Source organism: Coffea arabica, chromosome 4e (genome assembly GCF_036785885.1).
Source record: "Coffea arabica cultivar ET-39 chromosome 4e, Coffea Arabica ET-39 HiFi, whole genome shotgun sequence".
Classification (NCBI taxonomy): Eukaryota; Viridiplantae; Streptophyta; class Magnoliopsida; order Gentianales; family Rubiaceae; genus Coffea; species Coffea arabica.
In genome coordinates this window covers 47,808,358-47,834,293 of record NC_092317.1, presented here as the reverse complement: position 1 = coordinate 47,834,293, position 25,936 = coordinate 47,808,358, and the positions used below count along the sequence as shown (strand labels likewise).

The 25,936-nt window shown below is 37.4% G+C and overlaps 1 protein-coding gene across 1 annotated transcript; it reads left to right on the top strand.

Annotated features, from left to right (window-relative positions):
- The first annotated feature begins 482 nt into the window (after positions 1-482).
- On the top strand, positions 483-25,130 carry LOC113741121 (ent-kaurenoic acid oxidase 1-like). The gene is made up of 9 exons (XM_027268601.2): positions 483-733; positions 22,354-22,678; positions 22,818-22,967; positions 23,103-23,360; positions 23,478-23,555; positions 24,117-24,195; positions 24,310-24,416; positions 24,503-24,621; positions 24,989-25,130. The coding sequence occupies exons 1-9, from the start codon at positions 483-485 to the stop codon at positions 25,128-25,130; spliced, it is 1,509 nt and encodes a 502-aa protein (XP_027124402.2).
- The last annotated feature ends 806 nt before the right edge of the window (positions 25,131-25,936 follow it).

The window sequence follows — 25,936 nt, the reverse complement described above, 5'->3', positions numbered from 1 at the left end:
AAGAAGATAGATCGAGAGTAGATGAAACTTAAGCAAAAGTGAACCAGTGGAGATGAAACTTAAGTAAAAGTGAATCAGTCTAATCATGCTTCTAATTCTAATTACACTGAGACTACCTAGCCATACATAAACCAGGAATTGCCCACATTGACAAATTGTTGTCAATGTGGACAACAGGACGAGTGGCTGTCAATTTTTCAACCACGGTAGTGGCACTCTTGGAGAGCTCACCAGCTTTGAGTCTCACCACTTCTTTTGGTGAAAATGACAACGCCATACATGGTTGCTGTGGCAACCACACAAACTACCATAGCCCCAAATAAGTACAATTTAGGTTTGTCCTCTTGTAATATTACTTGAAAGAATAATATGTTGGGTATAAGATACAAATGATTGCATCGCAAGTAAGTGTATTTAAACTTGGTCATATGACACATGGGAGTACCACATCACACAGACTATTAGAGCCTCAACTCACAAAGATGGAAATAACCTTAGGGATGTGGATAGCAAATGTGGTGGGAATCATAACACTACTAGGGTGGGGGTTGTGGTGGTGGAATTATTTTCGATTTGCTCTGCCGGTTACTTTCTGGCGTTTTGGAGGCAGAACCACGGTGAAGCTTCCTCCTGGCCACATGGGGATTCCATTTTTCGGAGAAATGCTTCATTTTCTTTGGTATTTTAAGGTTATCCTTCGGCCTGATGACTTCATTAACAATAAAAGAGACAAGTAAGGTTTTTCTCCATGCTTGAGTTTTATTCCTTTCTTGTTCCATTTTATTACTAGTAACTTCGGTTGCACAATTGCCCAACTTATTGCTACATACATGGCGGCCATTGGCCCAAGTTCATGGCATTTGGCTGTAGCAATTTCTGCAACATCTTGTAGACAATTGCAAGTCTACTTCCTCAGGTGCAAGTTCTCCACACGTTAGTTATGTGTCTTTTGATGAATTGAACTTAAAAAGGATCAATCTCACTATCAAATTATTGTTGTGTAAATGAAATTTGGAATATGAAACGAATGCTAGAATAATAGCTAACAACTAATATTTTGATGGATCTCTGATTTTCATTTTAATTGAAGAGCATGGTTTAAAATTATCCTCAATATTTTTGAACCTAGAAATGTGAATGTTGTAGACATGTATTGATGGGAGGATTATTTTCTGCAAGAAAACATATTTCTCTTAAAACATTTCATAAACATTAGCATTTTTCTTAAGTTTTCAGGTCATGACACGTTCCTTCCCTTAATACAGTATAAAAGAAGAGTTTATATGCAGTCTAATCAAATCACATAAAAATCCCTAATGCTTGAACTTTATCAGCTGATGGTGCTTTGTGGCAAAGATTTTCACTCGAAAAAGTAATGGAGGGAGCTAAAAGTTTACCAGAAATTGCAACATTGCAATCTAATCAAATCGCATAAAAATTCATACTTCCCTCAACTTGTTTAGCTGATGGTGTTTTGTGGTAAAGATTTTCACTCAACATGTCATTTAGCATGCTTGAAAACTGTCTACAATCATAAATTTCTAATCAAATTAACAATAAATGTGAAGGACTAGGACAGGATAACTTATAAATTTGATGGGAGCCACTGCTGTAATTTTGCCTACAAATAGGCAGGTAAAGCCGTAAAGGTAATGTCATGCCACTCTAAAACAAAGTTATTGAACCCGGTCTGTCTAAGCAGTTCAAGCAGCTAATCCGGTGAACTGGCTATTTAACTTGGTTGGATTGATAGTTGGAGAGGATAATAAAGATTTCTATTGATAAGTCATTAACCCGTCGCTTCAATTGGTGAACACCGAAGCTTAATGGATTTAATCACCAGTTCAATAATTATATTTTCTTAACAATTATATTATTTTATTATGTTATGACCCACTAGTTCAACCAATTAACTCGTGATTAAACCCTTGAACCAATCTAGTTACCAGGCTGAGGACCAGGCCGGATTTAATTATTATGCTCTAACATGTTCCGAAATAATGAATTGAATAAATTGTAGCGTTTGAATAGATGAAGATCATAATTATTTTATGCTCCAAAAATATATTTGAGTTATTGGTGACAAGAGAATTGATTAAACAAACTAGGGAAAATGGCCAATTTAGTCCCTATACTTTTTTTTACTGTCAATTTAGTCCTTATATAATTTTTTTGACCAATTTAAACCCTATACTTATTTATCGGTTCCAATTGAGGATCTTCGCGGCTGCGCCACCTTCTAATTGCGATTCAACGTCTAATTGAGCACTTATGCGGGGGCATTTCTGGTACTTCACTGTTGGGGCCCTCTTCGTCTTTTGCGTCCTCTTCTGTCACTTCTTCCTCATCTCCTTCATCCTCACGATCATCATCCTCCTCCTCCTCGTCATCATCATCATCATCCTGGTTTTCGTCATCATCATGGTCATTGTGTCCATCACCATCTTCTCCATCTTCTTCCTCCCCATTCTCGTCTCCCGCACCACCAGCTCCTCCAGGGCCCTTCTTGGCGTTGCCATTGCTGCTGTTGGGATTGCTTCCACAACCGCCTCCATCTTCAGGGGCTACCTCTTCTTCACCATCCGGGAAGTCACCTTCCCCATTGTCACTGCCACCGTCGTTTTGCTCATCTCCATCCCCTTGCTCTGCATCCACCACTTTCAACTGGTCATCAGAGTTTCCTTCACCCTTCACTTCAGTTGCCGCCAACCACCCAAAAAGATCTTATGATTTGCTTGCCATTCACGACAAAGTGTACCCCATTAGCAAGTGTACAACAACAACAACAACACAACTGAAGTGAGAGGTGAAGAAGAACTTGTTCAATTGTCCTCGTCAAAAACATTTGCCAAAAAAGAAGCTTCAACCATCAATGCAGGTTTTGTTGGAATATTACTACAATTTTCTCCACTGAAGCCCATGCCACTTAATGATTAACTCTGCACTTAACACTCATACTAAAGCATAGTTGCCAATGTAATAAAGCCACAGATCCTTATTCCCCTATGTACGAAAAGTAAAATGCTTATAAAAAAAAGGTGTTAAAAAAAATTCTCATAATTTTAAAAGAATATTCGAGTATATGCTTAACTCCCGGAATAAAATATGAACTCAAAAGCACTGTCTATTTCTTTTTAACTTGCAAATAGTTTATTGTCCGCTCCATTGGTAGTTTGAAATGATTTGCTTTTGAAGTTTCACCATTTTTGTTAATTAAATGTTTTTAAAATAAGTAAAAATTACCCCATAATTTCTGCAACCATGAAATCTTCTTGCTGGGAAGTAGCCCCAACAGGAGCCCCAACAGTGAAGTACCAGAAATGCCCCGCATAAGTGCTCAATTCGACATTGAATCGCAATTAGAAGGTGGCGCTGCCGTGGAGATCCTCAATTGGAACCGATAAATAAGTATAGGGTTTAAATTGGTCAAAAAAATTATATAAAAACTAAATTGACAGTAAAAAAAAGTATAGGGACTAAATTGGCCATTTTCCCAACAAACTATATTCATTTTGTCAAAATTGATGTTGCCTAACCTGTTTTGAGAAATTGATGTTGTCACCGTGTGCTCATGTTGTAGACACCAAATTTTTGGTGTAATTTCTTTTACTTTTTATTCTCATTTGTCGTGGTTGCTTTTAGTTTTTTTAGTTTCTAGTTTCTATTTTAATTTTTAAGTTTTAACGTAGAAAAATCATGGAAAAAGAGAAAAAAAGGAAAATTGTTCACAAAAATACGTTCAAATTTAATTTTTTGGCATTTTGGTTTATTTTTGTTAATTTATTTTGAAAAAAAAAAAAGAAAAGAAAAAAAAATGATGAGAAATGATGAAAAATGAAAGAAAAGATCGAAAATGGTAATTTTGTTATTTTTAGTTTGTTTATTTCGATGTGTTTGTAATTAAAATTGTGGTTTTTATTATTATTTAGTTTTACTATTATTTTTGTTAAATAATTAAAAGAAACAAAAAAAACAAAGAAACAAAAAAAAAAAAAAAAAGAATCAAAAAATCACAATTCCATTTCTGCCGGATGATCTTCTCCTCTTAAAGACTCCACCTCTCTCAACTGCGAACCATTCCCTATCCACTATCACACCTAAAAAAACAACAACAACACTTCACTTCCATTTTCCTGCCTTGGTATCATCGACGAGAGTGAGAAAGAGGGAGCCGGAGCTTCTTGATTCTTTTCTTTCGGTCCGTAAACTAGAGAGGGAAGAGAGAGACTTGCGATTTAGCCTGTCTTCCATCCGTGAGCTGGAGAAGAGCTTGAGACCAGATTTCCCTCATCCAGCCGCAAGCCAGAGCAAGGGAGAGAGGGAGAGAGCTAGCGGTCTGCATTTTTCTGGACTGCCGAGGGGAGGAAAATAATTTCTGCTGCTAATCGTGTGTGTGTACTCCAAGCTGAGGTAATTTCTGGAATTAAATTGACTAGTTAAGGGTAGGAGGTGTTGACTATGGGCTTGCATGTGGTGGTTGTGTGGTTAGATGTTAGATTAAGTCACAGAAAAATCTGATGTTGAAGGAACTGTGGTTGCCGAGAGCTTAAGCTGGAAATTTGCAACTTTATTTGACCAACTTATGATAATCTGAGTTAGTTATGTGCTTAGCTAGCTGGAAACTAAATGATTATGCTATACGCGAGGGTAATCAGTTCGGATTAAACAAGAAAAGAAAATGAAACAGAAAACTGGTTGCATGCATGTCAACCGAGAGAATTGGATGAAATTCTGGTTAGATGTTTTTTTTTATGACATCCGAAATTGGTTTTGGATTAAATCTGATGGGTAGCTGTTTGTTTGATCATGCATGTAGCTGAATACGGGTTGCATGTTGGTTTTAAGCCGTGACTAATAATTTGTGGCTGAAGGGAATTTTGATATATAAAAAAAATGTGAGTTGGACCTAAAGTGAGGAACCGAGAGCTTGCATGTTGTTTTGCAGCTTGTGATTCTAGTATAACAGAAATTTATGTTGGTAAGGCATAAAAATCGTTAGCTTTATGTGTCAAGTGAAGGTTAGTTGCAGCAATTATTTCTACGTTTTGAGTTCCTTCCTATGTCTTTGCTTGTTCGATTGTCAAAATTTTGTTTGTTTAGTTCTAAGTTCGGATGTTATATCAAGAAAACTTGGTTAAGGTATGTGATTGGATCTGAATTTGGTGTTGGAAGTTGGAACAAAATTGCAGCAACAAGATTGGAGCTGTTTGTTTTATTGCCGCAATGATCATTTGATTGGTTACTAAGGTTCCTGTTATGTGCAAGTTTCAGTTTTGTTTGTTAATTGGTGTATCCTGAGCATGTTTGCCACGGGCCTTTTCTCTTGCATCTTTGCTGCAGTTTTTCATAACTAGTTGTCCTTTTGAATGTGCTAAAAATGTTACGGTTCCTCCTTGTTTCACGGTTTGAACTTTGATGAATCTGGTTTCATCATTGTCTCATGGCCAAATAGGAGGAAAGTTGCAGGTGCATGCCTTTTGGTTTGTGTTTTAAATTCAGTATTCAACCTCATTAGAATGATTAGATTTGGCGTTTAAATTACTTGGCTTCTAACGAAGTGGATAACGCTGATTTTTCTGTGCTTGGTCAAGAAACCAAGGAAATTGCAGCAGTTTTATATCCAGTGCTGCACGCTTTCTCTACCTGAATTTTGTGCTTCAAATCCTAAAGTTTTGTGTTGCAAAGTGAGATGATTAGGTGGTTGTCTTGTTGCTTTAGTTCATATTGAATTTGAGTGTGTTTAGGAGCTGTGGAAAGCTTTGCGGATAAGAATTGCCGAAAAACTTTGCTGCACTTTCCTTTTCTCTGTCGATCAAAAATCAGATTTGTCATCTTAATCCTGCAAACAAAATTTCATGTTTTAATTTGGGTCAATAATTTCTGGTTTGGTGAACTTGTTTGTATGATGAAATGGATGTATTTGCTGCTAAAAATTGCTGAAGTTTTGGAAACAAAAGGGCAGCAGCATGCGTTGGTTCTTGATTTGCAGAAGCTTGTTTTGTAGCTTTGAATGAAAACCTGCATGAAACTTTTCCAACAAGTGCATTATTTAGACATGTTCAGCCATGTTTTGATTGGAATTTGTTTCAAAGCCGTGGCATAAATTTGGTTTGCTGAGATTACGTGAAGTTGCAGCAGCTTTCTTTCTTCAAATGTTTGCATATGTTCCCGATTTCTGCACTCTTTTCCCTCTGAACCTTATGCTGAATGTAGGAGTTTAAGGTTAAAGCTGGGAAAAACATTTGATGATCTTGCTTCTTTGATCTAAGTTTTAGTTTGTTAAGCCATTAGCTGAGTCGGTTTGGCAAACAATGGGTTTTGTGCATTTTTCTGGTATGAAACATGCCTGGTTTGGAGATGCAAGAGTTGCGGCAGAAATTGCAGAAGAGCTTCTACGTTGTTTGCATGAGTCTGCATGAATAACTTCAAAAATTGCACTTTGATCCCCTAAGTTCCCCTTTGCTGCACTATGACCCAATTATGCTTTAATTTCTTGCAATTGAGTCCTAAAGTATTTGCAATCTGAACCATGACTTGACTTTTTCATCATTCTTGAACCTTTAAAGTTCTTAAATGTTCTAATTGGGCTCACATGATTGATTAATGTTTGCAATTGGATCCCTTTTACATGATAATTCGCTTTGGTATGTTTTTACGTGAATTGTGGACAAATTTCAATGGATAATTCCCAATGTCATGAAAGCTTAATAATCTTGGAAGAATTCATAGTCTTGGTTTCATTTGATTCAGTTTTTCTTAGATAATTTTGTTATTTAATCATAATAAATAATTTCTGTGATAGTTTTTCTCTTTTTGTGATTTTTGCATTTGATTGTGATGGATTCCATCGTAAGCATTTCAATTTAGCACTCCACTTTAGATTCTTGAGACCTTTTATTTAAGACCGAGTTTTGCTTGCACGTGCATGATCTATTCCATAGTTAATTTTCGTTTCATGCTTAATTTCCACTTTTGTGTTTAATGGTTGTTTCATGTGATTATTTGATAATTAAAGTGGTACCTTGATCTTTTTATTATTTTGGAGGGTAATTTAATAATTTCACTTCATTAGAGCATCGACTCAAGGGAGGTACATTCTATCCCTTATTTGCACTTCATTTGACCCTACGTGCTCCTACGTGTTATGTGAATATGCATGTCTATTTCGTTTTCCTTGCTTTTCCTTAATTCCTTGCATTTATTTCATTTATTTTTACTTTTATTTAAGTTGTTCTTTATGGGGTATGTGTACACCTCTTGGCTTGTAATAGATAGGGCGTAGCAAGTAATTTGGTCCATTTTCCCTTTCCCCTTTGTTTTAGCTAGCAAATGTAATAGTTAGGGCTTTAATCGTCTTATTTGTCTTGCATGCTTAGTTGCTATGTGTTAATTTGCTTTGTTAGGTCCTTGCATCTAGTCGAGCATGCTAAGTGTTATGTGCTATATGTTTATGAGTGTTTTGGCATGTCTACTCGCTTTTCATAACCTGAATGAGTGTGATGGATGAATGTACGTCACCACACTAGTCCAACGCTAGTTGTGGTTCATCTTTTTCACTAATCTAATGATAGTAGGATGTCATAGAAAGGGCTAGTCCAATGCTAGACCCAATAGGTTCTTTTTTTTTTTCCTTTTTCATTAAGTGCATGATCACCACATATCACGCATTTTTCTTTAGTTTATCATTTGGCATGTTCCTCAAACCCCTTCCCCTTCACATTAGGACTTGCATCTCATGCTAGTTAGGGTTCATTTGCGTGAAAACCCCCTTGGGTAAGGGAAACGAGCGAGTGTGGCTTCGAAATAGCCTTAGCACGCTAGTTTTTCCTTCTAATCAAAGGGAAAATTAAAATCACAAAAACTAGAAGTCATTCCCGTACCCGACCTGATGCATTCCTCTAAGTTCATGCATTTTCATATCATTTTCTCACTATTTTCCTCACTAATTATATATTTTAAATCCACATGTCATATTCACACCCTTATTCACTTTCTTTACTTTTCACTTCACACATTGCACCTATTTTACTCTTATATATTTACTATTTTCATTCACTTGCACACGAGCATTTATATTTTTATTCATTTGCACACAAACACTTTCAAATTGCACACATGCACTTTTTTCTACACTTTGCACACTTACACTCTCATTTGAGTCCTCATTTGCATCATTCATGATTTTCTATGAGGACTTTCCTTATTGGCCGTCACGACTCGTGTGAATGGGACCAAAAGCCTCATAAGAAACATTTCTTAGATTTAGGGTTGCATTTCTCATTCATTAGTCAAATCCAATTTGCAATACATACTTTGGGTAGAAAATATAGGAAAATAAGGGTTAAATCACGCAACTAGCCTTGGTTAGGTCGAAGGGGTGCCTTGGATTTTTAGCCTTGCCTTCCCCTTCGTCAAATGTGACTCCCGAACCTTTTTCTTTGTTTTACGTGGACTAGGAGTCGTTTAAAAAGGGTTTTCTTACTTTTTTTCTTTAAAAATTTCATTTTTTGGGTGACTTGGTACACCCTAACTCTATACCAAGTGGCGACTCCATTTTTTCATATAAAAACCCTTTTTGAACTATTTTTCTTGGGTCAAATCGTCGCATTTTCAAAAGTCCCATTTAGACCCATTTTTGTTTTTATCAACAAAATTCATTTTTCCCAAATAATAAAATTCAACAAAAAAACAATTATTTTATTTTTTCCAAAAAAAGTGGGGCGCGACAGTTGGCGACTCCACTGGGGACTTCCTAAGTGGGTCCAAACATTTGATTTAGCCATTCTTTTCCTTTTTTCTACCCTTTTTATGTATAGCATTTGGATATTAGGATTGCATTTTCCCTTTCTAGGACTTTTTGCCACGTACGCGCATATCAAACTACTCCCTCACTCACGTATGTATGATTGGATGATGGGATGTATGATTGTACTTGCTTTATCTCGCGCTTTGCATTTGCATTTTGGGGGGGGTGTGTGTCACCCTTAGAGCCACGCGTTGGTTCTTGATCCCTCCCCTCCAAACGAGCACTAGCATACGTGCATACGCTTTAGTTTTTTCACCCTTCATTTATTTTTCTTTTAGTGGCTTGTCACGCCACTCCACCCTATTAGGATTTTAGGCGACCCACTTGGACATGTGATCGTATCACGACGTGTGCGTAGCATGATCCGAGGGGTCACTCGATCTTCCGCTTTAAACTTTAGGTTGATGACCTATTAGTTTTTAGTCGAAGGTTGAGGATTCTTTTAGATTCGCCCAGACGGGTAGCCGTAACACGACGTGTGCGTAGCAACGTCTGGGGAATCGCTCGAGCCACCGACAAGGAACCTTGGGAGTGATGACCTTTGGTTTCCAAGTCTGAAGGCTCGGGGACCTATGACCTATCGAGTCTAGATGCATTAGTGAGCCCAAACCTCATGCATCCATTTTAGAATTACCTAGGGTAGAGTCGACCTTACCTTATTAGGTACACCATTCACGAGGGGAGGGGTCCAACCCCTTTTTCCTTTTTATTGCTTTATTTTCTTGTGTTGATTTCGTTGCTACAATGTGTTATATGTATTTATCTGACTGAGCTAACTTTTCTTGGTTTTGTGCCCCATTGCATTCACAAACATTAGCAAATAAGAGGTCGGACATGATCCTCTTTTAGGACCTACCCTTATAGATAGGCTATTGCATGTTTAGAAATTTCGGTGTATTTCATTCGTAAATTAATAATGGCATGTCATTTTTAGGCTTACCCCGGCAAACAAAGGGTTCCTTAGGTCATGTCTCATTTCAAATTGCATATCTTACTGCTTTTAATAAACTGGCATCACGCATCCACCCTAGGAAGGGAATGCCATTTAGGGGATCCCGTGTTTAGGAATAAGCCACCATATGTCTCGGATACTTAATCCAAGGAGACTTGCACGTTTACATTTTTTGTATCATCCAAAAGGGTAGTGCACAAGGTAAGGTAGGATCCGATCATTTTCATAGAGCGATCTTTGGAATATGAGCGTCTAATAATCACCTTTTGGCCACTTTATCAAAATTGGTAAAAATCCCTTGCGTAAAGGACATTAATTTGAAGAAACCCAAATAATTCTTCACTATTGAGACGATAAATCAATGGAGGCCAAATCTTGATTTTAGGAGGCTCATAGACTAAGGCATTGTAATGATTTTTTGAAACTACCCAATGGGTAGAGAACTCAATCGATTTTTGAACAAATCATCCATTTTATCCAATCCATTTTTGTCAATTCATTCAATTTTAGTTCAATCTAATCATTTTTGAATAAATTCATTTCATCCAATTCATTTGACCAATTTACCCTTTTTAGGGTCATCCGGTCAATTTTTGAATAAATCAATTCATTTGACCAATTTACCCTTTTTAGGGTCATCCGGTCGATTTTTGAATAAATCATTAATTCATTTGACCAATTTACCCTTTTAAGGTGATTTGGCCGATTTCATTAACTCCATTTCATCTCTTTGGCCAATTTACCCATTTTTAGGGCGAAATCAAGTTGATTTTGAAGAGATTATCAATTTCATTCAATTCAGTTGACCAAGTCTATCTATTCGATCAATTTTGAATAAATCGTCAATGTTATCCAGCTTACCTATTTTTAGGTAAATCGGTCGATTTTGAATAAATCACCAATTTTATCCATTTGACTCGCTTTTTCCCCTTTAGGGTTCATTGAATAAATTAATCGAGACATGGCAATCCCTTTCACAAATCATTTTATGTGTAGATCAAAGCAAGCAATCCGTTCCGACTTCGTCCTCATGTTTTAGGGCAAATGTCTCTTCTCACTCCAAGTGGCCAAATTTTTCAAATCATTCCTCACACGATCAGTCGATCGGATCCATCAGGTATGGTATAGTGCCTACCTCAGAGGATTGCATTTTCATGCTAAGCCTACCCTTGGCACAAAAAGGGCTCCCCCGTAGGACATGCATCCGATTTTTTTTAGATATTTACTAAACTCTTGTCTTTTTCTTTTCCTTTTCTTTATTTTCTTGGAATAACTAAGCGAGGGTTAAATTTAAAGGCAATTTTTCAAAATTTCTCAGGTAATATTTAAATATAGCTTCTCGTCGAAACCCCATCATAACGCGATCTCGTAGTCAAGCCCAGAGGAGTCGTGTAAACATGAGTTCTCAACCGGAACAGTCAGATAGGTCTGCTACTACCGCTCAACCCGAGACTGCAAGTTTGGGGATTCAGTTGACTGAGATGCTTACCAAGTTTGGAGAGATGGCGTCTGAGATGGCCGCTCAAAGGAAGTTGAATGATGAGCTAATTAGCAGCGGAGTTCAACCCGAACCTGTACCCGCCAGACAGCCTGAGCAAGAGCCGTTTGTCCTACCTTCGGCCCATGCCACTGTTATTCCATCATTTCCTATTGCACCCGAAGAAACTTTCACCTATCCCACCACAAATTTGCCATACACTTACCCTCCTCATCCTTCATTTTTTCTTACTCACACGCGAGGTCCACCACCCCAAATCACTTCAAATATACCACCTGAGCCACATACCTTTTATTACCCTGTTGCTGAGCCATTCCTACCAGACCATATTGTTCAAACCAAGGCAGAAATGGGGGAATCTTCTGCTCCCGTTGATATAAAGCTACTCAAACGCCTTGATCGTTTCGATGAGTTTATGAGGAAGAGTCAGGGGTTGAACAAGCAAGGAGTCCTGGACTACGATGAGCTTTGTCCCTTTCCCAATATGCAATTGCCCGAGGGGTTCAAAACCCCTAAATTTAACAAGTACGATGGGACGGGTAATCCCAAGACACACCTCCGACTATTTGCTAACAAGTTGGGAAAGCCTGTAGACGACGAGAACCTGCCTCTAAGGTTGTTCCCGGAAAGTTTGGAGGGGGATGCCCTCGACTGGTACTCAAATTTGAAGTCCGAAGAAGTAAAAACCTGGATTGACTTGTCCAATGCTTTTGTAAGGCAATATGAGTATAACTGCGAGTTGGCTCCGACACGAACCACGTTGGAAGGAACAAAAAGAAAACCCTCCGAGGATCACAAGACTTATGCCAAGAGGTGGAGGAAAATAGCTGCAAAAGTCGAGCCACCGATGACTGAGGACGAAATCATACGCACTTTCATTAAAGCACATGATCCCCCGTATTTTGAAGAAATTTTCCGCATGACTGGATGCTCGTTCGCCGCCATTGTCAATAAACTTGAGGAGTACGATGACTTCGTGAAAGTTGGGAAGATTGTTAATGTCTCTGCCCTCAAATCCCAGTTGGATGCTTTGCAAGGACAGGGGACTAGTGAGAAGAACCCGCAATTTAAAAAGAAAGAGGGGGAAACTGCCTTCACCTGGAATCAAAACCCTGTCCCAAGACCCAGACCTCGACAATACCCTACCTACTCAAACCCTTACTCCTACTACTCAAATCCTCATCCTGTTTACCACACCAATATCACTCATCCTCGACCTCGACCAAATTATGCCAACCCGCCTACAACCCCTTTCCAAATATCTCAACCAAGCTTTCAACAAGCTCGTCCTCGGCCTCCTTACCACCAAAGATTTCCCCCACCAAATAGACCCACCTACAACTATCCCCGACCCACTGAAACCTACAATCAAAGCCGTACCCGAACCTTCACCAACCTAGGCAGGCCTTTGGACCAATTGTATGAGCAATTGAAGGTTGTCAACAAAATAGGCGTGATTCCCCCTCCAACTTACCTTCATGGCATGCCTGCTGGGTACAATCCACATGCTATTTGTGCCTATCATTCGGGAGTACCTGGCCACTCAACCGCCGATTGCAGGGTACTTAAGCACAAAGTCCAAGACATGATCGAGGCAGGAGAAATAGTGCTAAGGAAAAGAGGTGAACAAGGGCCGATCATAAGTACAAATCCTTTTCCTGAACACCAGGACACCTTCGAGGCATCCACCTCCAACGACGAAATTTGAAAATCCTGAAGGAGTTTTGCACAATTTGGATGGGCGAGTATCTTCCCTCTCGAAGGGAATTTCGGTAAATCTAGGGGTTGTTATTTACTAAAGTTCACAAAAACCATTTCTTGCATATGTGAATAGCTTCATGAAAACATCTTTCGCAATTAAGTTTTTGTCTTGTTTCCGCTTTGATTAGTTTTTCCATTAAATGCACAATTTGTTTATTTGATTATTGTCCTGAATTTTAATTCTTTTAAATGGCCAAAGATGAAATTATTTGACCCTTTGAATATCACTGTTCTGGATTCCGATAATACCATTCATCTAAAAATCCCTTCATTAAGAAATCCCTTCATTGAAAAATCCCTTCTTTGAGAAGGTCAGAAATCCCTTCGTTGAAAAATTCCTTCTTTGAGAAGGCCAAAAATCCTTTCGTTGAAAAATCCCTTCTTTGAGAAGGCCAAAAATCCCTTCATTAAAAATCCTTCATTGAAAAATCCCTTCATTAAGAAAGCTCTTCATTGAAAATCTTTTCGTTAAGAAAGCCTTTCATCAAGAAATCCCTCCTCTGCCAAGTTCTAAGCTGATTGGTTAAAGCAGCGTCACCGACAATTGATTTTGATGGATGAAAAGCAGTTGAATGTCGTATGGCCTGTGTTCATAACAAAAAGGTCCGCCACCGGTCCTTTAGAGAAGAAGGACAAAGAGTTAAAGCGAGATTTGCCAATGCAAGATGAAATCAAAGACGAATTTGGCCTAAACTGGTAAGGCCATTTGTCATTCAAAAAGGTGCTACCGAGTGGAGCACTTATCCTTGAAGAGATGGACGAACAAACAGTCTCTCAACCTATCAACTCAGACATGTGTAAGAAGTTTTATTTTTGATTATGCAAATTTCTTTTGGAAATCATGCAAGGGACGAGGCAAAGGTCAGGCCATCTTCCTTTCCAATCAAAACATTTCATCCCTAGTCATCCCTTTTGAGCTATCAGAACAATAATTTTCGTTTGGCAGCCCCTGAGAATTGCAAACCCCACACTGGGGCAAATTCATTTTGAAACGAGATTATCAGAGAGGGAAAAGGAAAAATCCCCATACTGGGGCAAATTCATTTTGAAAAAAAAAGGAAAAAGGAAAAAGAGGAAAAGAGAAAAGAAAGAACCCCACACTGGGGCAAATTTAGTTTTTGAAGGAAAATGCAAAAAGTGAGGAAAATGCAATGAAGAAAATGCAAAGAAAGAGAAAATCCAATCAAACTGGGGCAAATTTCCTCGGTTTCGTTCAAAATTAGAGATAATTTCAAAATGATGCAATCTCAGGTTATTTCACACCTTTCATCAAACCTGCTTTCAAGCCTCAACTTTTCTTGAAAAACACCCCACCTGACCTCATTACAAAAGCCCAAAAGTCATGACTTTCGTCACTTGCTGTATTTCTATTAGGAATTTCGCTAATCAATTGGCAAGTGATGTCTATAATGCCTTCACTTAAACTTCTAAGGGAAGTGCATTTTACTGATGTCAGAAATCTTCAACTCATACTCCTGAGTCGATCATGGTTGAGCTCTTTCATTTGCGTCTTTAGGTGAAAACCCGAAAGGGCACCTCAAAAGAAAAGGAGGAAAAGAAAAGGAAAAGAGAAAAACAAAAACAAAAACAAAACAAAAGAAAAGGAGTAGGGGCAATCTTGGTGAAAACCCGAAAGGGCGCCAAGGTAGGATTTCCGCATGAGCAAGCACAAGGAGGAACAACTGGTGGTTTGATCCATTTGGATTTCTCCTCATTTTTGTCATACTTCTGTCAATTTTGAATTCCAGAACAAAGATGTCCAGAGAATTGAATATGACATTTGTTGGCCAAAACTGTGTCATTTTGTAAAACATTCTTTTGCAAAGCTCATTTTTCCAAATTACTTGCATTCATGGTATTTTTGTAGAATTTAAGCACAAATGGTTATGTGTGCATTCTTGTATGACATGTGAATTTTCTTGCACACTTCATTCTTTATCTTTGAATTTTGGTGAATAACAATCCCCGTGGTTTATTCGAAGCATACTTGGGTTCAGTCATCTCCTGAAAAGGGTTAAGGTTCAACAAAGTCAGTTACGCAGACTTCACAATATGGCAAAGCACATACCTGATCAGTTTGTAAATCGGAAAAGTCTTAGGGTGAAAAATCCAACCCAATCGGCTGCCGCAACAAAAGTTGATAAAGGCATCGAAAGACTCATGTTTACACGATTCTCAAAGGAAAACGGATCAAATGATGGTGGCAACTTCTTTGTTTTCTTTTCTCTTTTGTAGAAAAACTGCATGCACAGATGAAAGTAATCACACCTCGCACTGGAATCGGTGCCGGAAAGGGTCCTCCGGTGAACAAAGGCAGATTGAAAATGTCGCAAGCAAATTCCATCAAAAATGCAACAGCATAGCGATACAGAATCAACTCTGGACTCACATTGCAAAAATTCATCATACTGGGGCAAATTAATTTTTTGGAAAGATTTTCAAAAGTCAAAAAGAAAAGCAAAAAGAAAAATCATCAATCAAAAATCAACACAAATTTTATCACGGCAGGCTCGGGTTTAATCCCACTGACCGATTGTCAAGGCATTTTTTTATTTTACTCTGCCACTAGCTGTGAGTCAGTCCCACTAGTGCGCATTTCATTTTACATCACCACTAGCCGCGGGTCAGTCCCGCGATTCAAAGCCTGTTCGGGTCAGTCCCACGATCAAAAGCATTTTCGGGTCAGTCCCACGATCAAAAGCATTTTCGGGTCAGTCCCACGATCAAAAGCATTTTCGGGTCAGTCCCATGATCAAAAGCTTATTCGGGTCAGTCCCACGATCAAAAGCATTATGATCAAAAGCATTTTCGGGTCAGTCCCATGATCAAAAGCTTATTCGGGTCAGTCCCACGATCAAAAGCTTATTCGGGTCAGTCCCACGATCAAAAGCTTTTTCGGGTCAGTCCCACGATCAAAAGCATTTTCGGGTCAGTCCCATGATCAAAAGTTTATTCGGGTCAGTCCCACGATCAAAAGCTTATTCGGGTCAGTCCCACGATCAAAAGCTTATTCGGGTCAGTCTCACGATCAAAAGTATTTTCGGGTCAGTCCCACGATCAAAAGCTTTTTCGGGTCAGTCCCACGATCAGAAGTATTTTCGGGTCAGTCCCATGATCAAAAGCTTATTCGGGTCAGTCCCACGATCAAAAGTATTTTCGGGTCAGTCCCACGATCAAAAGCTTATTCGGGTCAGTCCCACGATCAAAAGCTTTTTCGGGTCAGTCCCACGATCAAAAGCATTTTCGGGTCAGTCCCAGGATCAAAAGTTTATTCGGGTCAGTCCCACGATCAAAAGTTTATTCGGGTCAGTCCCACGATCAAAAGTATTTTCGGGTCAGTCCCACGATCAAAAGCTTTTTCGGGTCAGTCCCACGATCAAAAGCATTTTCGGGTCAGTCCCATGATCAAAAGTTTATTCGGGTCAGTCCCACGATCAAAAGCTTATTCGGGTCAGTCCCACGATCAAAAGTTTATTCGGGTCAGTCCCACGATCAAAAGTATTTTCGGGTCAGTCCCACGATCAAAAGCATATTCGGGTCAGTCCCATGATCAAAAGCATTTTTCGGGTCAGTCCCATGATCAAAAGCTTATTCGAGTCAGTCCCACGATCAAAAGCATTTTCGGGTCAGTCCCATGATCAAAAGCATTTTCGGGTCAGTCCCGCGATTAAAGCTTGTTCGGGCCAGTCCCATGATTTGAATTTCCTTCTCTAGTCAGTCCCAATTTTTAAATTCCTGTTCGGGTCAGTCCCGCTTTAAGTTCCTGTTTGGGCCAGTCCCGTCTTTAAATTTCGTTCGGGTCAATCCCACTTTAAATCTCCTGTCTAAGTCAATTCCATTTTAAAAGTTTTGCCAAAAGGGGTCAGTCCTTATTTCTAAAACGTCCACCGTTCGTGACGTTTGCCACCGAATAAAGCAGGTAAGTATTTGGTGTCTACTTCTTTGTCTCAAGTTTTTCCAAAACTCAGACAAAGAGGGGCAAACTGTAGACACCAAATTTTTGGTGTAATTTCTTTTACTTTTTATTCTCATTTGTCGTGGTTGCTTTTAGTTTTTTTAGTTTCTAGTTTCTATTTTAATTTTTAAGTTTTAACGTAGAAAAATCATGGAAAAAGAGAAAAAAAGGAAAATTGTTCACAAAAATACGTTCAAATTTAATTTTTTGGCATTTTGGTTTATTTTTGTTAATTTATTTTGAAAAAAAAAAAAGAAAAGAAAAAAAAATGATGAGAAATGATGAAAAATGAAAGAAAAGATCGAAAATGGTAATTTTGTTATTTTTAGTTTGTTTATTTCGATGTGTTTGTAATTAAAATTGTGGTTTTTATTATTATTTAGTTTTACTATTATTTTTGTTAAATAATTAAAAGAAACAAAAAAAAACAAAGAAACAAAAAAAAAAAAAGAATCAAAAAATCACAATTCCATTTCTGCCGGATGATCTTCTCCTCTTAAAGACTCCACCTCTCTCAACTGCGAACCATTCCCTATCCACTATCACACCTAAAAAAACAACAACAACACTTCACTTCCATTTTCCTGCCTTGGTATCATCGACGAGAGTGAGAAAGAGGGAGCCGGAGCTTCTTGATTCTTTTCTTTCGGTCCGTAAACTAGAGAGGGAAGAGAGAGACTTGCGATTTAGCCTGTCTTCCATCCGTGAGCTGGAGAAGAGCTTGAGACCAGATTTCCCTCATCCAGCCGCAAGCCAGAGCAAGGGAGAGAGGGAGAGAGCTAGCGGTCTGCATTTTTCTGGACTGCCGAGGGGAGGAAAATAATTTCTGCTGCTAATCGTGTGTGTGTACTCCAAGCTGAGGTAATTTCTGGAATTAAATTGACTAGTTAAGGGTAGGAGGTGTTGACTATGGGCTTGCATGTGGTGGTTGTGTGGTTAGATGTTAGATTAAGTCACAGAAAAATCTGATGTTGAAGGAACTGTGGTTGCCGAGAGCTTAAGCTGGAAATTTGCAACTTTATTTGACCAACTTATGATAATCTGAGTTAGTTATGTGCTTAGCTAGCTGGAAACTAAATGATTATGCTATACGCGAGGGTAATCAGTTCGGATTAAACAAGAAAAGAAAATGAAACAGAAAACTGGTTGCATGCATGTCAACCGAGAGAATTGGATGAAATTCTGGTTAGATGTTTTTTTTTATGACATCCGAAATTGGTTTTGGATTAAATCTGATGGGTAGCTGTTTGTTTGATCATGCATGTAGCTGAATACGGGTTGCATGTTGGTTTTAAGCCGTGACTAATAATTTGTGGCTGAAGGGAATTTTGATATATAAAAAAAATGTGAGTTGGACCTAAAGTGAGGAACCGAGAGCTTGCATGTTGTTTTGCAGCTTGTGATTCTAGTATAACAGAAATTTATGTTGGTAAGGCATAAAAATCGTTAGCTTTATGTGTCAAGTGAAGGTTAGTTGCAGCAATTATTTCTACGTTTTGAGTTCCTTCCTATGTCTTTGCTTGTTCGATTGTCAAAATTTTGTTTGTTTAGTTCTAAGTTCGGATGTTATATCAAGAAAACTTGGTTAAGGTATGTGATTGGATCTGAATTTGGTGTTGGAAGTTGGAACAAAATTGCAGCAACAAGATTGGAGCTGTTTGTTTTATTGCCGCAATGATCATTTGATTGGTTACTAAGGTTCCTGTTATGTGCAAGTTTCAGTTTTGTTTGTTAATTGGTGTATCCTGAGCATGTTTGCCACGGGCCTTTTCTCTTGCATCTTTGCTGCAGTTTTTCATAACTAGTTGTCCTTTTGAATGTGCTAAAAATGTTACGGTTCCTCCTTGTTTCACGGTTTGAACTTTGATGAATCTGGTTTCATCATTGTCTCATGGCCAAATAGGAGGAAAGTTGCAGGTGCATGCCTTTTGGTTTGTGTTTTAAATTCAGTATTCAACCTCATTAGAATGATTAGATTTGGCGTTTAAATTACTTGGCTTCTAACGAAGTGGATAACGCTGATTTTTCTGTGCTTGGTCAAGAAACCAAGGAAATTGCAGCAGTTTTATATCCAGTGCTGCACGCTTTCTCTACCTGAATTTTGTGCTTCAAATCCTAAAGTTTTGTGTTGCAAAGTGAGATGATTAGGTGGTTGTCTTGTTGCTTTAGTTCATATTGAATTTGAGTGTGTTTAGGAGCTGTGGAAAGCTTTGCGGATAAGAATTGCCGAAAAACTTTGCTGCACTTTCCTTTTCTCTGTCGATCAAAAATCAGATTTGTCATCTTAATCCTGCAAACAAAATTTCATGTTTTAATTTGGGTCAATAATTTCTGGTTTGGTGAACTTGTTTGTATGATGAAATGGATGTATTTGCTGCTAAAAATTGCTGAAGTTTTGGAAACAAAAGGGCAGCAGCATGCGTTGGTTCTTGATTTGCAGAAGCTTGTTTTGTAGCTTTGAATGAAAACCTGCATGAAACTTTTCCAACAAGTGCATTATTTAGACATGTTCAGCCATGTTTTGATTGGAATTTGTTTCAAAGCCGTGGCATAAATTTGGTTTGCTGAGATTACGTGAAGTTGCAGCAGCTTTCTTTCTTCAAATGTTTGCATATGTTCCCGATTTCTGCACTCTTTTCCCTCTGAACCTTATGCTGAATGTAGGAGTTTAAGGTTAAAGCTGGGAAAAACATTTGATGATCTTGCTTCTTTGATCTAAGTTTTAGTTTGTTAAGCCATTAGCTGAGTCGGTTTGGCAAACAATGGGTTTTGTGCATTTTTCTGGTATGAAACATGCCTGGTTTGGAGATGCAAGAGTTGCGGCAGAAATTGCAGAAGAGCTTCTACGTTGTTTGCATGAGTCTGCATGAATAACTTCAAAAATTGCACTTTGATCCCCTAAGTTCCCCTTTGCTGCACTATGACCCAATTATGCTTTAATTTCTTGCAATTGAGTCCTAAAGTATTTGCAATCTGAACCATGACTTGACTTTTTCATCATTCTTGAACCTTTAAAGTTCTTAAATGTTCTAATTGGGCTCACATGATTGATTAATGTTTGCAATTGGATCCCTTTTACATGATAATTCGCTTTGGTATGTTTTTACGTGAATTGTGGACAAATTTCAATGGATAATTCCCAATGTCATGAAAGCTTAATAATCTTGGAAGAATTCATAGTCTTGGTTTCATTTGATTCAGTTTTTCTTAGATAATTTTGTTATTTAATCATAATAAATAATTTCTGTGATAGTTTTTCTCTTTTTGTGATTTTTGCATTTGATTGTGATGGATTCCATCGTAAGCATTTCAATTTAGCACTCCACTTTAGATTCTTGAGACCTTTTATTTAAGACCGAGTTTTGCTTGCACGTGCATGATCTATTCCATAGTTAATTTTCGTTTCATGCTTAATTTCCACTTTTGTGTTTAATGGTTGTTTCATGTGATTATTTGATAATTAAAGTGGTACCTTGATCTTTTTATTATTTTGGAGGGTAATTTAATAATTTCACTTCATTAGAGCATCGACTCAAGGGAGGTACATTCTATCCCTTATTTGCACTTCATTTGACCCTACGTGCTCCTACGTGTTATGTGAATATGCATGTCTATTTCGTTTTCCTTGCTTTTCCTTAATTCCTTGCATTTATTTCATTTATTTTTACTTTTATTTAAGTTGTTCTTTATGGGGTATGTGTACACCTCTTGGCTTGTAATAGATAGGGCGTAGCAAGTAATTTGGTCCATTTTCCCTTTCCCCTTTGTTTTAGCTAGCAAATGTAATAGTTAGGGCTTTAATCGTCTTATTTGTCTTGCATGCTTAGTTGCTATGTGTTAATTTGCTTTGTTAGGTCCTTGCATCTAGTCGAGCATGTTAAGTGTTATGTGCTATATGTTTATGAGTGTTTTGGCATGTCTACTCGCTTTTCATAACCTGAATGAGTGTGATGGATGAATGTACGTCACCACACTAGTCCAACGCTAGTTGTGGTTCATCTTTTTCACTAATCTAATGATAGTAGGATGTCATAGAAAGGGCTAGTCCAATGCTAGACCCAATAGGTTCTTTTTTTTTTTCCTTTTTCATTAAGTGCATGATCACCACATATCACGCATTTTTCTTTAGTTTATCATTTGGCATGTTCCTCAAACCCCTTCCCCTTCACATTAGGACTTGCATCTCATGCTAGTTAGGGTTCATTTGCGTGAAAACCCCCTTGGGTAAGGGAAACGAGCGAGTGTGGCTTCGAAATAGCCTTAGCACGCTAGTTTTTCCTTCTAATCAAAGGGAAAATTAAAATCACAAAAACTAGAAGTCATTCCCGTACCCGACCTGATGCATTCCTCTAAGTTCATGCATTTTCATATCATTTTCTCACTATTTTCCTCACTAATTATATATTTTAAATCCACATGTCATATTCACACCCTTATTCACTTTCTTTACTTTTCACTTCACACATTGCACCTATTTTACTCTTATATATTTACTATTTTCATTCACTTGCACACGAGCATTTATATTTTTATTCATTTGCACACAAACACTTTCAAATTGCACACATGCACTTTTTTCTACACTTTGCACACTTACACTCTCATTTGAGTCCTCATTTGCATCATTCATGATTTTCTATGAGGACTTTCCTTATTGGCCGTCACGACTCGTGTGAATGGGACCAAAAGCCTCATAAGAAACATTTCTTAGATTTAGGGTTGCATTTCTCATTCATTAGTCAAATCCAATTTGCAATACATACTTTGGGTAGAAAATATAGGAAAATAAGGGTTAAATCACGCAACTAGCCTTGGTTAGGTCGAAGGGGTGCCTTGGATTTTTAGCCTTGCCTTCCCCTTCGTCAAATGTGACTCCCGAACCTTTTTCTTTGTTTTACGTGGACTAGGAGTCGTTTAAAAAGGGTTTTCTTACTTTTTTTCTTTAAAAATTTCATTTTTTGGGTGACTTGGTACACCCTAACTCTATACCAAGTGGCGACTCCATTTTTTCATATAAAAACCCTTTTTGAACTATTTTTCTTGGGTCAAATCGTCGCATTTTCAAAAGTCCCATTTAGACCCATTTTTGTTTTTATCAACAAAATTCATTTTTCCCAAATAATAAAATTCAACAAAAAAACAATTATTTTATTTTTTCCAAAAAAAGTGGGGCGCGACACATGTCAAATCCACAAGTTGTCGATTAAGTGCGAGGTCAATTGACATTTCTTCTGCCTAGCACACTATTTCGACTTGTTGGTTACAAATTGTTAAACAATAAGCTTTCCACCAAAAAAAAAAGCTACAAATTGACTTCATCAGCTGTACAATAAAATTAATTAGAATTAACAAGATGCTTCCGAATTAACCATTTAAATCAGATATGGTGATGGAGAAGGATTGTACAAAAGCCATCTCTTTGGCTCACCCTCTATAATTGCATCCTCTCCATCAGCTAACAAATTCAACCTTCAATCGGATGCAAACTTTGGCATGGGATGGCCTGCCACTCAAATTATAGGCAACAATTCTCTCCTTTTCCTTCAAGGATCATCACATGCAAGGATTAGAGGCTTGGTTGTGAAGGCCATTAATCAACCTAATGCTCTCCGCAAGATAGCCATTATGGTCCAACCAAGAATAGTTGCAGCCCTTCAACTATGGTCAGAGAAAGGGAGAATTGTAGCATTGCAAGAAGCTAAGAAGGTAGACTAATATATGTATGAAAAATCTAGATCTATATAAAATTTTCTTGATGCAAGTTATCATACTAATTTCAACTTTCATGAAATCTCTCTAGGCCATCATTTTCCTTATTTTTCATTTTTTTTCATTGTCCTTAAAGGTTACTTTTGAAAATATTGGAAAGTACTTTTCCGGGTTCGAGCCAGGACCCCATTTGGATACACTTGATCAGCTATTTGCGGGTATGATCAAAGGAGTTAGAAGTCAACCAATTAAGATTCCAGGGACTGCTTATCACCACGCCCTCCAGGCTAGCAAATTCGCTCTTAAGCTAAAATAGTACAAAAATGAGTAAATTCCCTTTATGGGGGGTTTTTAATTTCTAGAGTTCCAATTCTTGTATGAGCTAGACTTGAATTCCAATGACTCATTTGCCATTCCACAGTATCGGAAGAAAGTCATGACAATTTTGACTAAGGAGATAAATAAGAGAAAGTTTGAAGGCAATGCTGCAAGAGCTAAGTTTGATTTGTTGGACCAACTCTTGAACCTAAAAGATGCCGATGGTCACCAATTACAAGATGAAGAGGTGCTTGATAACATTGTAGGCCTAATAATTGCTGGCTACGAATCCACTTCACTTTCAATTATGTGGATTTTGTATTATCTCGCCAAGTACCCTAATGTACTCAAAAAGCTACGGGTATAAGTAACTTCCAAACTCTAGCTAGATGACAACCAAAGATAAACTTCTTTACTTGTTCTTGATTACATTTATATATGTTTCCTTTTTCATGACTCTAAATCGAATCAATTGTAGGAGGAGCACATAAATGTTGATACAAATGGTGATTTCATAACACGTGATGACATTCTGAAATTGCAGTACACAAACAAGGTATATGTGCACCAAGATTATATGATGGAGATTAGTTAGGAAATGCTAGTACTATTATTAATTTGTTAAAGGTTCGTCTATTTGGTGTCCTCTTAAGGTAACAGGCTAAGAAGTAGGTCTATTTTTTTTTTTAATGTAGAAGAGTAAATTTTGTTGAAAAGTGTTACAATTAAGGGAATGATTAGTAATTTTAAAGGTTTAATACTGCCCCCAAACTTCTTTTTTTTTTTTTTGTGCTTAGCTAGTTCCTTAACAACACCAAATAGAAAAAAGAAAGAAAAAAAACATTTACAGTAATATAGTAGTCGTGTGCCTTCTTGGTGGCGATGATGCATCTTGTTTTGTAGGAACGTATTTTATAGATCCAACTTATCCCTTTATCATATAGTCAAAATTTATATATACCATCAGTTACTTGACATGGTACTTTATTTTTGTTTGATACCACATAAACAATTATGTGGCTAAGCATTCATAGGCAGATAGTTACCATACGTATTCCTATTCATTTTCTTGTGTATTATTGCTTCATTGCCTAAATTTACTCATATTTACAAGCAGGTTGTGGAAGAAACAATAAGACTAGCCAATGTATCAGCATTTGTTTTCAGGACAGCTAAGAGGGATGTTGAGTACAAAGGTAAAAGCACTCCATTTCTTTTAGTATACAGAATAGAAGTACTTAGGATGCGCATGTAGGAGGGATGCAGCTCGTCTTCCTCTACTTAAAAACTGTTGAAACTCTTTCTTACAGGATACAAAATACCTAAAGGATGGAAAGTAATCTGCTGGCTACGATACATTCATATAGATCCAAAAAATTTTGAAGATCCATTGTGTTTCAATCCAGATAGATGGAACGTAAGCACAAATATTATTTGCACCTGTATTGAGAAGATGAATTTTGGGTTATGCATTGATCAACTGTAAGATATTTCCTTGATCAGGAACAACCAAAGCCTGGGACATTCTTGGTCTTCGGTGGGGGTTCAAAGATTTGTCCAGGAAATATGCTTGCTCGAATGCAGGTTGCTATTTTTATCCACCATCTAGTTGTAGGATACAGGTGAAATTTCTAAGTGTCACTGTACCTTTTGTTTTTTTTGGAGTCAAATCTTTTATTCACTACTTGTGACAATATTAACAAATTTAGATACATGCTATATATATAAAATTTGGTATTCAAATTTAAATTGAAATAAACCAATGTGCATCCAAATCCATCAGTGTATACACTGAATGTGTACGAAAAATTAATCTTTTGTTTTTTTTTTGTTGAGAACACCAACTTTTCTTTCTTTCCAAAGGAGAAAGAGAAAAACATAAATTCAAAATCCAGAAATTATTATTTATTAAGAAAATAAAGTCTCACAACAGTGTAACTTTGTATGTATGCTTATGTCATACTCATATACTTATGAACAAATTTTCAGGTGGGAACTTGTTAATGCTGATGCAGAAATGAGTTATCTCCCGCATCCAAGACCAATTGATGGGGTTGAGATTAACATAAGCAAAAGAAGGCCGCTGTTCTATTTTGTGCTTCATGATCTTGTTTGGAGTTTTCAGCCTTAATCAGACACTTTTAAGAAGTCATCACGTTTGCAGGCCCTTTTCTTCTTCTTTCTTTTTTCTTTTTCGGTACATTTTCTGTTGATCTAGCAAAATCATAGTGTAATAACTACTGGTAACAAGTTTGAAACTTATTCATCTAATATATGGTATATCTATGTAATAAGTTTGTTAAGTTGATTGTCCAAAGTAAATGTTTAGTTAGAAAATTATTGGGACGCCGGATTCTGGTAATGTTCCGCCCGTGGCACCAAGCTTCCTCCTGACCGTATGGGACTTCCATTTATGGGGAAAATGCCCCATTTTCTATATTATATTACTTCAAGGTTCTTCGACGCCCGGATGACTACATTAATGCTAAAAAAGAAAAGTAAGATTAATTTGCTCTTTCTTTCCACTTAAAAACACATAAAACATCAAGCACAAATGCCATATATATACAACCACGTTGATGAGCCTAATTAAGGTATATACACGTAAGGATTTTGTTTAAATTATGGGACTTGTACATTTAATTCAATTCCAAAATTATAGGATGATTTAGGTGCCCATTTTTTTTAAAAAAAAAAAGATTAAAAAACAATCATTTCCCTTGTGGTTTGGTTAACAATCATGGAACCCCCTATCATTCAGAAACACCCAAATAAATTCTTTGTGCTTTGGACTGATGTGGAATGTGGCCAGAAATCATTCAAATTGATGAAATTCAATGATAAAAAGTCAAAGTCAAATTGATAAATTGACAAATTCACCCTTTCACTACTTTTTTTTTTCTTTTTTTCCTTTCTCTCTTTCTTTCGCTCTCTCTC

What these genes read in the sequence shown, in the direction of transcription:
- LOC113741121 (XM_027268601.2), top strand. Translation starts at nt 483, where the DNA reads ATGGAAATAACCTTAGGGATGTGGATAGCAAATGTGGTGGGAATCATA. An exon ending in ATGTACTCAAAAAGCTACGG is followed by an intron (nt 23,361 to 23,477) that starts GTATAAGTAACT and finishes AATCAATTGTAG; the next exon opens with GAGGAGCACATAAATGTTGA. An exon ending in TCAATCCAGATAGATGGAAC is followed by an intron (nt 24,417 to 24,502) that starts GTAAGCACAAAT and finishes TTCCTTGATCAG; the next exon opens with GAACAACCAAAGCCTGGGAC.